The 19,513-nt window shown below is 36.5% G+C and overlaps 1 protein-coding gene across 1 annotated transcript; it reads left to right on the top strand.

Annotated features, from left to right (window-relative positions):
* The first annotated feature begins 16,504 nt into the window (after positions 1-16,504).
* Positions 16,505-17,149, top strand: LOC110887041. The gene is made up of 2 exons (XM_022134949.1): positions 16,505-16,854; positions 16,930-17,149. Exons 1-2 carry the CDS (start codon positions 16,505-16,507, stop codon positions 17,147-17,149), a joined length of 570 nt encoding a protein of 189 aa, XP_021990641.1.
* Positions 17,150-19,513: the final 2,364 nt, after the last annotated feature.

Genomic DNA, 19,513 nt, shown 5'->3' on the forward strand with positions numbered 1-19,513 from the left:
GACGATCTGTGGCGACGATCTATGGCGGCAGGAGGAGAAGTGAAGAGTCGTCTGGGGAGCGTGTGTCTGGGGGCGTATATGTGAAGATCTGATGTTTATGAAGATATTAGATATGTGCTTTTTTTTAAGCTAATAAAAGCCCCTTTCAGATCTTCTTTTTTTTAAAAAAACAAACAGTCTTTAAGCCCTTATGTCTGCCCGCCTGCAGACATAAGCTCTTTGAAGACATTTTAAGCAAAAACAAACACACCCTAAGTCAACCACCTTTACGTCATCACCTAGAACATAATAAAATTACATACAATCAAAAACAATATATTGATTAGTTATCTCTCCAATTCAAACCTCACCCGTTTTTCTCGTTCTATGTTTATCCGTTTTGCTCGAAATTTTACCCACATGAAGGAAATTGCTTGGATCTCTCCGAAGATTGCTTCTAAGTTTATTCGTTTTCCATCGAAGATGTGCTCATTACTTGCTTTCCAAATCTCTCAACAGGTTGCCAAAAGATTACTTGTATAAATTTTTCTTATGCTTATCAACCGTCTCGTTCTTGTGAAAGTTCAACAGGTCCTTTGTGCTAGTCACATGAATCTGCTGTAGTCTACACCATGTGCTTATCATTTGCCATATTTGCACAGCCACATAACATCCTGTAAAAAGATGATCGGCGTCATCTTCTTGATCATTACACAGTTTACATATCGATGTGCCCGATAAAATTCCTCTTTTCTTTAATCCTTTCATAGTTGCTAACCGATCCTGAACTGCTCGCCACACAAATATGTTACTCTTTTGTAGAACCAATTTGACCCATACAAGTGGATAAAACGGGATAGCGTATATGTTTAGTAACGCTCGAGATGATGCTACCGAAAATGTACCGTCTTTTGCTGCTGCCCAACTTTATTTATCTGCCCGATCATCCGAACCGATGGTCTGAATAATTTTCAAAAGCTGCTGCAGTTACTATTCCATCCTTAACTTGGTATTATATTTAAAGGCAAAAGATCAAATACAAATAATCTTAACATACTAAACATACAAATTGAAGGAAAACCCAAAAAGACAAGGTGACACTTTTGTAATTACCACCAACTATCAAAGTTATAACCAAAAATACCTAAAAAAACACAAATTTTTTTTTAACATTTTTTATTAAAAAATCGCTACATTTCGTTAGCAAAAAAAAAAAAAAAATTTTTTTTTTGGCTGCTACTAAAAGTAGCGATTTTTTAATAAAAAATGTTAAAAAAATAAAATAAAATAATTTGTGTGTTTTTTTTATTTTTTTAGATTTTTTAGGTTTTTTGGGGGGTTTAGTTTTTAGCATTTTAGCTTGGGTGGGTGGGTGGGGGGGGGGGTTAGGTTTTTTTTAGGTTTTTGGGGGTGGGGGGTGGAGGGGGGGTTAGGTTTTTTTAGGTTTTTTTTTTTTGGGGAGGGGGGGGAGGGGTTAGGTTTTTTTTTTAGGTTTTTGGGGGGTGGGGGGGGGTTAGGTTTTTTTAGGTTTTTGGGGGGTGGGGGGGGGGTTTAGGTTTTTTTTGGGGGTGGGGGAAGTGGTTAGGTTTTTTTAGGTATATTTGTAGAGTAACTTTGATAGTTATTGATAATTACAAAAATGCCACCTTGTCTTTTTGAGTTTTCCTTCAATTTATATATTTAGTATGTTAAGATTATTTGTACAAGAACTTTACCCTATATTTAAACCACTATATGCCTTTCGTAATGCAGTTTTAGATAGATCCGTCCGTACTTGAATGAATTTTAGTGAGGTAGTGTGAGTGTTGCTTTTTTTTTTTTATTTTTTCTTTCTAATTATTATGTGAACATCGATATATATAGTTTGCTACTTTGCTTTAACACCCAAACTGCACTACGATGTTGACACCTATCATGTACATGAGTACCTTGTTTGCTTTGTAAGTGGACACACTGTGTAAATTTGGATTTAATTTATTTTATAAAAACAAATGTTTATGGTCACATATATTAACACTAGCTAGGAGAATTTTTGTATGTAGCGAAGTAAATGTGACTAGTTTCTTCTTTAAAACAATCCAACTTTATCCCAACATGAGACCATAAGTTAAAAAGATAAAATAAAGTAATTAAATATTCTGCAAATAATACAAGTATATTTAATATTTCTAAGAGACATGATTACCCAAAAGAAAAACTCAACAATCAATCGTGTCACAAGCAAGAAAGAATATGATTAAATGGAATGTCGTCGGTAATTTACTTTGTCACTTGCAATATATGGTCCCTCCATTCCTTTTCCTTTTCCTTTTGTGTTTGTTACAATTATAAGACTAAAGGGTATGGGGCCGGCTGAGGCCTGGCTAGGACCGGCGACGGTCCCCCACACCGCCCCCATGGGCTTGGCTCGGCAAAAGCGACTCCCCACAGCCGGAGGAGACGGGCCTGCTTTCTCTCACAATAACCTATACATACATACATATATATATATAAAGGGGCTCATCCCCCACCCCCTAGGTCCATCCTCTCTAAACCAAGCCTACATGGCGCTGACGTGACGACCCATCCCCTTGGGAATGAGACTCTCCATACCCTTTAGCCTAAGTTGATCACAAGATCATCAAGATTAAAATAATAATAATAAAAAAAACATGATAAACAAGGAAGGAATATATTTTAAAAGTTAAACAATAGTTTTTTACTTCTTAGGCTCATCATGCTATAATGATCATCTATATAGTTAGTGGCCTTCAATAGTGGGAATCCGTACAAGTCCATTTAAGAAACCTACGTTAGTTAGATGAGTTTTCAAAGGTAATAATATACACACTTCCCTGTAATCTTATTTTCACACCCCCTAATGTATACGGACTGTATAAAGTTATACGGCCCGTATAGAATGTTTTTGCACATAAATAAATGTAATGGAATCTTTTTTTTTTGTTTTACATGTATACGAGCCGTATAACATTATACGACCCATATACATATGTATATGAGCAATATAATGTTATACGGCCAAATGTGTTTATTTTTTGAGGTTTGATAAGGTTTTTGGGTTTTAAGATCTGTATATGGGCCGTATAGTGTTATACGACCCATATATATATTTTTTAATTTTTTTATTTTTTTGTGTAAAATCGAACAACTGTTTAATAAATTTTAGTAATTCTTTAGATAACGTTTTCAGTATCCGGAGTTTGTTGGTTTGTTTGTAGCTAGGGTTTAGAATGGTTGAATATTGTGATTAGAACACTGTACACTACATGTAAACACAGTTTGTGATGCAAGGATCTTCGAATGCGGTATGTACGTTAAGTACGGATCCTACAACTGCATTTGGAATAAGAAGTCCAACAACTCGTTCATTATCTATGGTTGTCTCAATGCACACAACACGCAGTCGTTGATGGGCTTTGCGGGTCTGTTCGTAGCTAGGGTTCAGAATGCTTGAATATGGTGATACTAGAAAAGGAAAAACACTACCATAGGTGAATTCTCTTGATGAAATCGCAGGCTGATACATAAACCCTATATGATTTCCCCCCACCTTGTACGGCACATTCATTTATTTTCAATTTTTATTTACTTCATACCCCATCACGTTATCTAAAGAATTACTAAAATTTATTAAAGGTTGTTTGGTTTTACACCCGATGATCGTCTGTTAACTACCGGATGGAGTACTTTCGTGATCTAATCATATCAAGTATTCACTACATGGAGCAGATAACGGTTTGTTGTGTTGTTTGTAGCTAGGGTTCAGAATGGTTGAATATGGTGATATTAGAACACTATACACTCCATTTAAACACGGTGGCTTTGTGATGGGAACCACATACTCGTGTGTTGCAGTTTGGAAAGATGACCAAATACATATTTTATATTGAAATTTGCGAGCCTTCAAATTATTCTCAGACAATTCCTCACAACTGTCCATGTGAAAGTTAGGGTTTGTTGGGTTGTTTGTAGCAAGGGTTCAGAATGCTTGAAGCATTGATTTAGTTTCTGTTTGGCACCTTCAATCTCCATTACATAATTCATTTAGTTTCTATTTGGCACCTTCAATCTCCGTTGCATAATTCATTTAGTTTTTGTTTGGCACCTTCTCCATCCATGTATGTTGCAAGTTAAATCCACACTCAATGTATAGAGCTGCAGCAACAGATTCAACAATATCGCTGATCTGGAATTGGAGAACCGTTGTGTCTAATCATCATATCAACTATTCAGTATAAGTTTTTAGATGGTATTTGTAAGGTTTGTAACAACTTTCCTGCTAATCATTCTCAGACAATTCCTAACAACTGTCCCTGTGAAAGTTAGGGTTTGTTGGGTTGTTTGTAGCTAGGGTTCAGAATGCTTAAAGCATATTATATAACTTTTTAGATGGTGTTTGTAAGGTTTAATTACCTTGTGTAACTTAGATTGACATCTATCATTGACATCTATATACGGAATGAGATTCTTCGAGAACTAGAAAATGAGAAAATACGGAACGAGAGTCTTCGAGAACTAGAAAAGGAGAAAATACAGAACGGGATTCTTCGAAAACTAGAAAAGGAGAAAATACGGAACGAGATTCTTTGAGAACTAGCATAAGGAGAAAATACGGAACGAGATTCTTCCACTAACTAGTCAGCAGTCATTACTTCTTAATGATGAGCAGTTAGTCAATGACATGATAGATAAAATGCGGAAATGTTGAAGTGCAAGAACGAGTATGAAGATAAGTTAAAGATAAGTCAAGAACAAAGAAGAACACTTGAAGAAAAAGCAAGAACTTGGAAGTATTACCTGTTCTGTAGCTCAACCTTTTTTGTTGTCTGTGTATTTGTATTCAGTCAATGAACTTTGTTTGAGTTAGTTAATATTTTTTTTTGAAATCAATGGGTAGATAAACAAAGCCAAGAAGAGTAACATTACCGATCAGTCCGTTGATGAAAAGCTTAGAAAAGAAGGATGAAATATCGGCAGTTAGCTCGAAGATGTGATTAAGGTAAGCGTGCCGTAAAGTTGCATCTGATTTTTAAAACATTTCCCACTGACATAATATTTTAGAAATGGCGACAACTGATGTAGTGAATAGATACAATCCTATTGTGTTTGTAAGGTTTGTAACAAGTTTGCGGCTAATTGTACTGGATCTTGTTTGTTGTCTATGTATTTGTATTAAGTCAATGAACACTGTACACTACATGTAAACACATTCGTCTTGTACACACCGAGACCGCTTTGTTAATTTTAATGAAGCAACGAAGATTGAAGGTGCCAAGTAGAAACTAAATGAATTATACAACATATCCATATCCCCTTGGTAGTTGTTACTATGTGACACATGATAAAAGCGCTTCTCTAGACAAATGTCGATAGATGTTGATCGAAACACGCCGTTTAAATCGGGGGATGAGTTGATTTGATTATGAAATAGATAAGAAGGATGAGATCGGAACACGACAAAATTAACCAACCTTCTTCAACAGTCGCGGTACAACCGGGAATTGCAAACCACAACCATTTTTGTCAATGGGAACGGTGGCTATGGGAAATACAAACCGCAATCGTTTGTGACTATGGGAATGATGGCTATGGGAAACACAAGTTTTTTTTTTTTGAGCTTGATGGATGTCCGTTATCTCAACGCTTCTCCTTACATTACTGATTTGGAATTGGAGAACCGTTGTGTATTTGCTTACTGATTGTTGAAAAGACTTGTTGAAATCGAAGAAAAGAGTAAAAAAAAATGAAATGAGTCGTGTTAACGCAAATGCAATACTTACAAATAACCAGCATACATTGATTATGGATTTAACTTGCAACATGCATCAAAGCTTCATGCAACCGAGACCGCCTTGTTAATTTTAATGAAGCAACAAAGAATGTGCCAAACAGAAACTAAATGAATTATCCAACATATCCATATCCCCTTGGTAGTTGTTACCATATCCATTGATGTCCAATTGACGAACACGAATGTGTGAAATGGAATTTATTTAAAAGTAAAAAAGAAAACTGAAATCCATTTTCCTTGATAGGAGAAGCCGTTCGATTTGATGGTTCTGAACACTACATAAACTGCCAGATCGAATGGTCGTTATTGACGCAGACTCTTGATAATCATTGTGAACATGAGAACAAGAAGCTCAAACAACCACCAAACTAGGACATCAACATCAATTAATGTCCAATTGACGAACACGAATGTGTGAAATGGGATTTATTTAAAAGTAAAAGAAAACTAAAACCAATTTTCCTTGATGGGACTATGTTATTATTGAAAGTTTCAGACACTGTTGCCGACATTTCACATGTTTCATTTAATAAATCCAATTTAGTCAAAGAGAAAAAACACTCAGACTCTTGATAATCATTGTGACTTAAAAATAAGAAGCTCAACACTCAGACTCTTGATAATCATTGCGTATTTTTAGCAAGCACGACTGATGATAGATGACTTGCATTATCAGAAAAACTCAAACAAACCACCAAACTAGGACATCAACATCAATTGATGCCCAATTGACGAACACGAATGTGTGAAATGGGATTTATTTAAAAGTAAAAAGAAAACTGAAACCCGTTTTCTTTGATAGCAGAAGCCGTTCGATTTGATGGTTCTGAACATTATATAGACTCCCAGATCGAATGGAAAATGTGTGAATATTAACCCGTAAAAAATTCATATTTATACGGGTCATATACTATTATACGGTACGTATAAAGACATCGTATACGTTGTATATGACCAAAGTTTGTTTTCACATGGTGTATACGAGCTGTATAAGGTTATACAGCCTGTATAAAATAATATAAAATGACAAAGTCTGCGCCCATAGACTTTGTCAGTTTATTTTATTCTATACAGGCCGTATAACATTATACGACCCGTATACACCATGTGCAAACAAGATTTTACCATGTGTTAATATTAACCCCTTTTTTCAAATATGCATTAAAGTTTTAAATCGATAACACGTACTAATGATGATGTATACAATAGTTTGGTTTTCTACTACACAAATGAGCAAAAGCGACAAAAATTTGCATCTGTCAAACATGGTTGCAAATAGAGGCAACCATGTTAGAGACCGAGTGTTTTTCGGTCGTAAAATGGTCACAAATGAAACTGAAATAATTTCGGTCGCAAAAGCAGTTACTAATTTTATAAGGTAATAAATAAAAAAATAAATTGGAATTAGTCACAAAAGCGGTCGCCAATATAGCAACCAAAATTAGTTAGGTTGCAAATACGTTTGCTAGTTTTATAAATAAAAAAAAAGCAAATAAGAACTAATCTGGTCCCAAAATCCCTCACAAATATAGCAATCAAAGTTATCTCAGTCTCAAATATACAACCAAATTTATTTCAATCACAAATATAGCGACTGGTTTTATTTTAATCTTAAATATGGTCGCTCTTTTTAGATGTGGGTCATAAAAACGGTTGCAAATATAGCTAGCAAATTATTTCGGTCGCAAACACAATCACCAATTATAAAGTAAAAGAAAAGATTTAATAAAAGCCCGGTCGTAAAAAGCCCGTAAATATGGTAGCCATTTTTTTAAATAACTAATAAAATTATAATTAAAATGATCGCAAGTATAGCGACGAAAATAAATGGCCACGATCCTACTTACCATAAATGATTCGGTCACATAAATGTTTACAAACCATATGAATAAACACTGAAAACAAATTATGGTATCAAAAACAGTCATAACTAGTCTCAAGTGTAACGTTTCGTATTTTTCATCATTTTTCATTTTATTTTAATTAGTATTCTATTTTCAATCTTTTGTAATTCAAGACTTGATCATAATGGAAAATGTATTTTATATAATTTTTTTGTCTAATTATACTTGCATAATACGTAAGCATTCAAGGATACGCATTTTTAAACCGAGCCATACATCGAGATCATATTTTATTTAAAATATTATTCATACATAATTTAATATTACACATACTTGCATACACTTAAAAAACCCAAAAACATGCTTAACTATGTGTTTTGAGCATCAAAAATCCAACAAAACCACCACAAGGACCAAAAATGAAATTTCCCTCCTCCTAACTTCCAACCAACTCATTTAAAAGTACAACCAACTCATTTAAAACCCAAACCACTTATCCCACTTATAAACATCAACACCTAACACCTTCTAAAACACTTTCACCACTTCTAAATCACTCTCAAATACTCTCTTCTAATTCTTCCACTTTTGGTAGAAAGTTCAATAATCAAAATAGTGAGATTTGGTCTTCCTTTTTACACTTTTCTTCTTCTTATTCCTTGGATAACCTTTAGGAGTATTACCACATGTTTACCATGGTAAACAAAGTTGGTATACCACTATTTTTGAGGTCCAAGTGAGGATTTTTGTTAAATATTTAAACTTGTCTTAACATTACTTTGTTTCTTGGAACTTTTGCACACCAAACCGAGTTACCAACACGTTCTATTGTTGAAATACTTGTGTTAAGGTATAATTCCAGAAACTCTGAGGTCACACACCTCGATTTTCTTAATCTTGTAAAGCTCTATGTATACTATAGTGAACAAACTACACCAAGTCTCCAACCATAACAATGCTGGAAGCACTCGTCTAGTTATACTCACTTGGTTACTTAGTGAATTAGATAGTTATTTTGTGTTCTTCATACTTGTATTCAGGACCATCCGAATCACCCATGTGGTGATTTTGTGCAATGGTGAAAATCTTAAGGTTAGTGGATTACCCTACCTCTAATACATGACAAATACATGACTATAATATACTTAATAATATACATATACAATACTTCCAAAAACCAAACCATAATATCAATCGAAACCATGGTTTAATGTTATGTGTTAAGGTGGAAATTATCTTAGTATTAGACTCCTTATTTCAGACTTCTAATGGGTGTAAAACTCATGAAAAACACAAACTAAAATAGTGTCCAAATAAGTATCTAGGCAAGATATGTTTTATGTATTTTCATACTCATAAGTTTCTCATTTATATTCCAATCCTAACATCCTCATACTCATACACCTTTGTTTACCATTTTAGGGTAAACTTTAGTCACTCCATTCTTCAAGACCGATTACTCACGTTTGTGGAAATCTTCGCAAACCGTGAGTTCATACTTGACCCATTTTACGCTTTAAACACTATTTGGGTTGCAATATGTATCCGTATTACAATCACAATCACAATCACACATACAATAAATCTTATGCAAACACTCAATCCTTAAACATGTTTACTTGTTATGCTACTTGTTTATACATACTAGGACAAATCTTATGCATGCTATCTATCATTAACTTTAAAAAGTCTCCCATAACATGTATAGCGCTATAAGATTAGCACACCGCCCCGTTTGTTGGGTCATTATTAAGTATTCAATCATTACGGTCTTATTCACTTCGGCGATAAGGTTACGTTAGTGGAAACTTTGGGTTGATATTTAGTCTTGCATGCTAGTATTATTATATGACTTAGTATACAATTATCATATGGATTTGAGATTTTATTCATACTTATATTATTTAGACAAATAAGTAGGCTCATGAACATAATTTGTGTTGACGAATATTTTATACATGTTGCAGGAAATAATTGATGATGATTTCGCAAGAAAAGACTTAGGGTCGATTTAGATACTCAGCTAGTTTTAATTTATGCATTTTAATATTGTTATACATGAACAATGTAATGCTTGATTTAGTGAAATGAAATGAAATTTTGAATTTTAATTTATTATCGCAAATTTAGTGTTACGTTGTATTTGAGCAAGATGTTTCCACCATCTGTTGGGGTGTGACATTAGGCCCCCGTGTTGCGGTGATGGGCGTAAAACAATGCTACCAGCATTGCAGGGGGTAAAACCATGCTAGGTAGCAACTAAATGATGACAAAAGCTAGGAAAAGCATAAAATAAAAACATGAATTTCTAACACCAATTGATTCATGTAAAGTAAAACGTAGGCGAACTTGAATGCAAACCGACACGTGTCAAAAAGTCGAGGGGGTAAAAAAGATGTGAGGGACCAAAAGTGACCTCCAAACAACGTGCTAAGTGTTAGGGCATAGGTTTTACTAATTGTGGATCATATATCCTGAGGTGTTTCCAATTCCTGGATCAATTATCCTTAGTAGATGGTGCAGGGAACCTGAGATCCTTATCGTTACTTATGGTTTCTAACAATCGTTCTCTATGTTTTCTAATGTTCATGTGCAGGTTATGAACGATGTGGACTAAGTCTCAACCGGAATCTCGGGCATTATTCGTTTAAGATGCTGCACGTGATAATTCTTCAAACGGTCATGGGGCTTGAACATGGTCTTCCAAGAAAATCGGACTTAGTTGTTAGTTTAATTCAAAAGGGGTTGATCAAGTATTAGTTAACATAATCAAATTGCGAACACACACACACATATTCGCATGCACTGCAAACCAGAGCTCTCATAATACACTTAGCATTCGATTGTACCACACTTGATCAACATCCAAAGTTGTAATCTTTTTTTTTGTGCAATATAGTTGATAGTGATAGTTTTCACTATACAAGGTTTTTATGCCGGCGATCTACTAGTGATCAAAGGCTTTTCCTCATATAAATCATTGTGTTCATCATTTCATTCATCAAGCATTCATTTTACCATTGTTCATCACCTAAGCACTCTACCTCACTTTACAAATTTGGTTACATTATCATTGATCAGATTTTTGACCAAAACAATTTGGCGCTCACCGTGGGGCAAGTGGTGCTTCAATTCTAAAGATTTACGTTCATTTCTGTTCATTCAAATCAACTCCATGGCCTCTCAGGGAAATCTACTTCAACTGCCATGCCAGCGGTTACCTCATCTCAAACCACTATGTCGTTGCCTCCTATGTCCCCACCATTCCAGAAGAATGTTGAAAATTCTCAAAATAAGACATCATCTGTCTTTCAAGGATCCAAAACTTTTGCTACTGTCTCCTCTACTAATACTGACAATGAACTTCTTGTTTTGTATTCGTAGATGAAAAGTTACATAGAGCAGCAGGACAAGACCAACCAAAAGATCTTAAGTGAGATTGAAGATATCAAGAAATAAAAGAGGCCAGCAGAGGATCAGTCTCCATTGATGCCTAGGGTGTTGGATTTTGTTACTCCAACATCAATAGCTCAGCAATCCAGAGGATCCGTCATTCAGTCTCAAGGATCCTCTATCAACCAACAAGGATCACTGGCGATGACTCATCCTCAAGGATCCTCTATCCACCAACAAGGAACACTGGTGATGACTCAGCCTCAAGGATCCTTTATCCACCAACAAGGATCACTAGCAATGACTCAGCCTCAAGGATCCTTCCCGCGTTCGGAAGGATACATGGAGATGTTCCAGCCTCAAGAATCCTATTTCAATCATCAAGGATCCCCAACTCGAGTTCAAGGATCCATGGATTACCCACCAAGACCTTCGACTCAGACCTTTCCTAGATCCAATGTCTTTCAGGATCACGGATCCTCAGGGAGACAATCAATGAGAAGTTCTGAAATCCATGATGGGGATTTCATCCCCATGCAGACTATTACTTCCTCAGGCCTCACTATATCATTAGACATGTCTTATCCCAGATACCCTTCTGGAATACCATCTTTAAGTCAACCAAGAGGTAACAATTTCCATAATACATCTTTGGATACTAACTATGGTTTTATGCATGATGCAGGAATCAATCAGGCCATGGCAAGGGAGTTGCAAAAGCTCAAGGATATGATATCTAGCATCCTAGGAGTAGTCAAGCCTATTTCTGAGATTCCAGACAGAAGTCATAATATATCATATTTTTCACCACCAATATGCAATGCAGAGATACCTAAGCGCTTCCAAACCCCCAACATGAAGTTATATGATGGTACAACTGATCCAGAGGAGCATGTGGCACAATACAAGGAAAAAATGGAGATAACCCCCATTACTGAAAGGTTGAAAAAGGCTTGCCTGTGCAAAGACTTTGGATCCACACTCAATGGATCAGCTTTAAAATGGATGCTAAGTCTTCCTCCCTATTCTATAACTTTATTTTCACATTTAGTTAACCCGTTTAATAACCAATTTTCCTGTAGTAGAACATTTGAAAGGTTAACTAGTGACTTGTATAAAATTACCCAAGCTCGTGATGAATCCCTTAGGGATTATGTTACTAAGTTTGGGAGAGAATCCTTAGACATCCCAAATCTTGATATTGCAACTGCTGTCGAGGCATTTAAAATGGGTTTGCAAAAGGATTCTCCCTTTTATGATGACCTTGTCATGACCCCATGCAGGAATTTAGACGAAGTTAGAAATAGGGCATTGAGATTCATCAGATTAGAGGATGACAAAAGAATTCAAGACAGGTTTGGTGGTTCTACCAAGCATGAGTATAATGACAAGTAACAAGGATCTTTCTATAAGAATAACATATCCAAGCCATACTCGAAACCTGATAATCAAAACAAGATGAAGATGAGGAAGAATATCATAGGATATCTAAATATTGTTTCTCTGTTGATTATTATGAACGAATGCTTGCTTTGCAGAACTTAGGTGAGAAGGCAAGGTGGCAATTCTATCATACCAATGGCACTTTAATACTCATTAACAACGCACATTCATTCACAAAACACAATCATTCAGGCATAAATAAGTAAACACAGGGCCATTGTTTGGAAGACAAGGTTTTGCATGAAATCAAATGAACAAGAATATCAATCAACGTATAATCATAATCATAATCATTACCTTTGATTAAAACTAGAAGGATTGAAGATCAAAGATTGATGTGTAAGGAACTTGTGTAGCCAGGAATGATTAGAGATGATGATTAGAGAAATGATAGAAAAAAATGTCGTATGATTGATTTGAGAGGTTTTAGGGTTATTAAGGTTTCTAATTTATCCATAATGCACCCCTAACTATGCAACTTTCACATGAAGCACATGACAACATGTAATTTACAATTAAAGCATGTAGTTCACGTATTTGTTATGCAACACATAAGTTTCGTATAAACCATCCATTTATAATTATTATTCGTGTTAGTCACCAACGTTCGAGAGTTATCATGTGTGTGTTCCGGTAATTCCCCGAATTACCAAAGTAGACTCATTTAACTAACCCTAGTTAAATGCAGTGCTATGAATGTATGACTAAGTTAACTGTGGTTAGGTAAAAGTAGTTACCTGAAGTTGTGGGTTGTCACACCCTAACTGTGGAGTTTCCACAATTAATGTGCCCGAAACGCATTAGTGATATTTCGGGAGTGGCATGTCTTATGAACCCAACATCCCAACATCTATGATGTCCACAAGATGTGAGATTTCCTAGGGTGTTGCACTTTACCATCTAGGTTTTTTTTTGAGTGATATCACCATCTAGGTTTTTTCTTCAATTCAAAATTTGATTTTGATTTGTTCTTGATCGTTAGGGTTTTTGTTGCGAGGGGGGATGTGGTTCATGAGAGGGAGAGAGAGTTTGTTCACGATTAAACTACACCTTTATTATTGTTTTGCTCAGTCCAATTATTTCTTCATTTGGATTCTATTTAGTTCACATTTTTTAAATCTTTTAGTTCTATTGATTTAATCATTCTTGACATAATTCACATCATCTATTGAATTTCTCCATTAGCTAACAATGTTTTCTACGGTTGTCGTCTTTCAAGTTCTCGATGTCAATAGTCCATCAAGTTGTTAACTTTATACTTTTATTCATTGATTTCTCATCGACGAGTATGATTATTGTGTTTGCTAAGTGTAACATCCCGAAAATACAAAACTTTATATTTAAATTATAAAGTTTAAATAAACAAGAATTTATCTAACTAGGAAATTATAACCTAGTTAACTATGAATCTATGAATAACTAGAAATAAGGTTAGATTAACCAAAACTAAATATTAAACAAAGTGGATGGACCAATGTTGATAATCTTGAAACTATTGTTATTATTTTGTTTAATAAAACAAACCAAACACCTCAAACTGAGGTTCTGGTCGATCAACAACAGGAAGGGGGCGACACCCACACCTCCAAAACCCTAACATCTACTAAAACTATCAATTGAAGGCTCAAATCCTGTTATAATCGAAATCTGAACATAGAATCGTGATCTCCTCGTCAAGGAGGTCATAAGGTATGTCAAATTAGGTCGTTTTGATACAACCCAAATTCTTGCATGTGATTGAAATCGAAGGTTGAACTTGATAATGTGTGTAAAACATGAAATTGGAAGTAATGTGAAGTCTAGGGACAAACCCTAGATGATTTCTTGTCAAAATCTTGCATGTTAGTTGTAAGGATCAAAATCACCATAGTGGGTGATTAGTAAGTTAGTAGAACTTGATAAACACTAGGATTAAGACTCTTGTTCTAGAGAAAATTGAAATTGTGGGATAATCTCTGAAATTGTTGATGTTAAAATATGTGTGTATTGTCTAATTGAAGTTAATTTGAGTGGTAAATTCAAGTTATGAACTTGGTTTAGATCATGTAGAAATCTGACCCGCAAGGTGTTTGATAAAACGCCTAAATGAGGGTTAAAATGTTAAAGATTGCTAAAAACGCAGATTTGCATATGTTATGAATGAATGCGTTAAAGCTTATGAAAGAGAGTTCTAATCTTGTTATGAATTGAACTCTTTAGGCAAGGAATCCGGAACGTCAAGTGGACACGCCGGAAGCGATACCCGCGGAAAAGGTGTGCCCTAAAGGTACGTGACTTTATTCTTGTTGTATTATGTAATAACGTTTAGTTTTAATGTACAAACGATGTCGGATTGTAATTGATGTGTTTGATGTATCGTTAAAGTGGCGAAGTTCACTAGATCATCAAACGGGTCAAAATAAACATTAGAAATTTGGTTTGGTATGATAATAAAGTGATGGTTTTCACTAGATAGCCAAACGGGTCAAAATGTTGCTTGAAAACGAATCACATGAGTAGAGACTTAAAAGTCTCATGTTGTGCTAGGTGATAGGTGGTAATACCTCAATAAATTGGTTATGATATTATAAGTCTACGAACCCGGTATATCGGGTCAAACAATAGAAGTTAATAGAAGGTGTCGTTTGAAACGGGATGCTTGAATTCCGAGAAGACAAGTGTTTAGTTCGGAGAAAACGCGAAGCCGTGGTATGACGCGTATACTCCAAGGTTATAAGCCCGGGAAATTGGGTAACTATGTCTAATGTGTCCTTAGGATGGAAATATGGAATCATGTACTTCGTTAATGGGTTGAAGATATTGAAACAAAGAAATTGTGAGCCGAACATCGGTATCTCGGTTTCCGTGATGTGTAATTTATATGGTTGGATCCGTAATCTTATTACAGACTTGTAGGAAAAAGAATCGACTAAATCGGACTAATGAGTAAAAAGTTATAAACTTTTTAAGTTGAAAAATAGTTAAAGGGCAAGAATGCAGAACCCACCGTAACTTACGGTTCCACCGTAAGTTACGGTGGACATCAAAAGTTTACGATGTGAATCTACTGATTTACGGTAGGAACCAGGGACATTCCAGGTTCACCGTAACTTACGGTGACACCGTAAGTTACGGTGGAACCCAGAAAATTTATATTTTGTTTGATGCCTTGCGTTGTTAAATTTCGTTTATACGTAATGTATTATTGTCAAAACTAATATTTTAGTGTTTGACCTTAGGTATGTATCAAGCCCTTCCGGATGGTGATCAAGTACATGTCAAGAACCGAACACGTATTTTGAAGCTTCCGCACTAAACTCAATTTTGTCTAAACTTTAAACATGTTGTAATTTCTTTTGTTGATCATGTTTTTTTTTAAATCCCTTAAACTAGTGATTAGTTTACTAGCAAGGGTTACTTTAAACTAGTTAGGCACTTTCTTGGATGTGATTGGTATTATCACAAATGTGTATGGTTTTAAACTCGAAATGTTTTTTTGTAAACTTTGAATCTTTATAAAGTTCTTATGATCATCCTTTATTACTGTTCAAATTATTAAGGGTGTTACAAGTTGGTAATCAGAGCCCAAGGTTGTTAACAAGTGTTCGGTTCAAGCTTGATCAAACATCCGGTAAGAGTTAATTGTTCTAAAGTAGAGTTACTAAGTATAAAAAGGGAAGTAATGAATGGAAATGCATGGGAAGAGCATGTTAACACACTCAAACCCGGAAAGTGCATTAAATAAGAACGGTGAAAACAAGCTATGAACTTGAACAAACCGAAGTGAATAAATCATACGTCATAAATGAAATGTTAACGCTTAATGTAAATATTTCAGTTAAAGATGACGGATAAAGGCAATGATGATGCGGTGCCAAGAGTCACCGAGCAAACGAGAGAAGTGATTGCTGAAGAGGTAGGAAAAGCAATCGAAAACAGTTTGTCGGGTTTCATCGACAAAATCCAAACCACGGTATTATCAGTGGTGGAAGAAAGAATCAAGAAATTGGAGGATAATACCAATTTAGCAAAAGAGAAGTTAGGAGGACGAAAATCTTGTTCTTATAAAGAGTTCATGGCGTGTAAACCGCCCATTTACAATGGGGAGGTTGACCCGATCATATGTCAGCGATGGTTAAGCGATATGGATGGGGTGTTCGAAAGGACTCATTGTGATCCGGATGACTACGTAGCCTATGGCACGGGTCAGTTAAGGGGCCAAGCTAAAGACTGGTGGGATAACAAGAAAAAGGAAATTGGAAGCGAAGCGGCTAAGGCTATGACATGGGATGAGTTTAAGACGCCGTTTTTTAAACATCACAGTCCCAAGGCAGTCATTAACAAGATTAAGGAAGAATTCATGCAGCTTCGACACAAGGGTGAATCTATTGACAAAATCACGGGAATATTCATGGATAAGATGAAGTTTTGTGATGAGTTGATAACGAATGAGGAGCAGAAAATATATTATTATTATAATATGTTGAGCGCCGAGTATAGGGAGTTTATGACTCCTTCAAAGTATGAGACTCTCACCGAAATTATAAATGTTGCTCGGGAACGGGAGATAGAGTTGAAGAAACAGATTGAAAGAGGTGAAAGAAGGGCTCAGATAGTCAATCCAAGCCCAACGAAAAAGGCGCGTACAACAGAATCCTCAAAGAAACAAGAAGGTAAAGGCGGGTCATCAAACTGCAAGATATGCGGGAAGGGGCACTAAGGTGAGTGCCGGTTCAAGGACAAACCGTGTCCTATATGTGGGAAGACGGGACACACGGCTGCATTGTGCCTGGGAAAGGTGTCGGTGTGTTATAAATGCTACCAACCGGGTCACAAGAAATCTGAGTGCCCGGAGTTCGTTGGAAAGAAAGATGACAAGAATACACATACTGAGACACCAAGAGCAAAGGCGAGATCTTTCCAGTTGACAGCAACGGAGGCAAAGACAGAGCCCGATGTGGTCTCAGGTATATTTGCCATAAATTCAATTCCTGCACATGTGTTATTTGATACGGGTGCGAATAAATCTTTTGTTTCATATAGATTTATTCGACATCCTTCTTTTGTACTAACAAAATTGCCTATGCCATTAGAGGTAGAAATAGGTGATAACAAAAGTTTTCTTGTATATGATGTATGTCGAGATTGCAAAATAAGCGTTGATGATGAGGAATATTTGATAGACTTGATCCCTATGTCAATGGGAGAATTTCAAGTAGTGGTAGGGATGGATTGGTTATCCCGACATCATGCAAAGGTGATATGTTTCCGCAAGGAGATACAGTTGACATCTCCAAGTGGAAAGCAAGTCACCATTTATGGCGAAAAAGGGGGCAGTCCCGTTATGTGTTAAATACTAAAGGCCCACAAACTTATGAGGCGCGGATGTAAAGCATTCATGATATACGCAAACGAACCTAATAAAGAGACGCCAAAGATGGAAGACGTACCAGTGGTACGTGAATACGCCGATGTATTTCCGGAAGATTTACCGGGAATACCGCCAGTACGGGAGGTAGAATTCGGGATCGAATTGGTTCCGGGCGCAAAACCTGTGGCCAAGGCGCCGTATCGACTCGCGCCATCAGAATTGCAAGAATTGATGTCACAAATCCAAGAATTGCTCGACAAGGGATTTATTCGGCCAAGCGTGTCTCCATGGGGCGCACCGGTATTATTCGTGAGAAAGAAGGACGGGAGCATGCGTATGTGCATTGATTACCGGGAGTTGAATAAACTCACGGTAAAGAATCGATATCCGCTTCCTAGAATTGATGACCTATTTGACCAATTACAAGGTGCAAGTTGGTTCTCAAAAATCGACCCCAGATCTGGGTATCATCAGTTGAAAGTCAAAGAGGAGGATGTACCGAAAACGGCTTTTCGCACACGGTACGGACATTACGAGTTTCTCGTGATGTCCTTTGGGTTAACTAATGCACCCGCGGCTTTCATGGATCTCATGAACCGGGTTTGCAAACCCATGCTAGACAAGTCATTGATAGTGTTTATCGATGATATTTTGATATACTCCAAGAATGAAGCTGAACACGCAAGTCATTTGCGTGAAGTGTTGGAGACGCTCAGGAAAGAGAAATTGTATGCGAAATTCTCAAAATGTGCCTTCTGGTTACAAGAGGTGCAATTTCTTGGGCATATTATTAGTGCAAACGGAGTGCTAGTAGATCCTTCAAAAATAGAAGCTGTGTCAAGATGGACTCCACCGAAGAATCCTTCGGAAATTAGAAGCTTCTTAGGGCTTGCGGGTTATTATCGGAGATTCATACAAGATTTCTCCAAAATTGCTTCGCCGTTGACCAAACTAACCCGTAAGGATGAAAAGTTTATTTGGGCTGAGGATCAAGAAAGGGCGTTTCAAACGCTGAAGGAAAAATTGACCCATGCGCCGGTGTTGACATTACCGGACGGAACGGAGGATATGGTAGTTTACTCGAATGCATCGCATTCGGGACTTGGCTGCGTTTTGATGCAGCGGGGCAAGGTTATAGCCTATGCCTCGAGACAGCTAAAGGCTCATGAGAAGAGATATCCTACCCATGACCTCGAGTTGGCAGCAGTGGTGTTTGCCTTGAAAATATGGAGGCATTACTTGTATGGGGTGAAGTGCACTATCTTTACCGACCACAAAAGCTTAAAGTATTTCTTCGATCAGAAGGAATTAAATATGAGGCAGAGGCGGTGGTTAGAAACTGTCAAAGACTTTGATTGTGAAATACATTACCACCCCGGGAAGGCTAACGTAGTGGCAGACGCATTGAGCCGAAAGACAGATTATATGCCTATTCGAGTACGATCGATGCAATTAATTATGACATCGGGTTTGCTTGAACAAATCCGAAAATCTCAAATTGAAGCAATCAAGGAAGAAAATGTGAAGAAGGAAAGGATAGTTGGGCAACTAAAAGACCTGGAGGATGGTAATCAAGGATTGAAAACTCGATTTGGGAGAATTTGGGTTCCAAATACGTGTGGGGCCAAGGTGCGCCTACTTGACGAGGCCCATAAATCTCATTATTCAATTCATCCGGGGGCGACCAAAATGTATAATGACATAAAACAAAAC

Source organism: Helianthus annuus, chromosome 10 (assembly GCF_002127325.2).
Source record: "Helianthus annuus cultivar XRQ/B chromosome 10, HanXRQr2.0-SUNRISE, whole genome shotgun sequence".
In the NCBI taxonomy this organism is placed as follows: domain Eukaryota; kingdom Viridiplantae; phylum Streptophyta; class Magnoliopsida; order Asterales; family Asteraceae; genus Helianthus; species Helianthus annuus.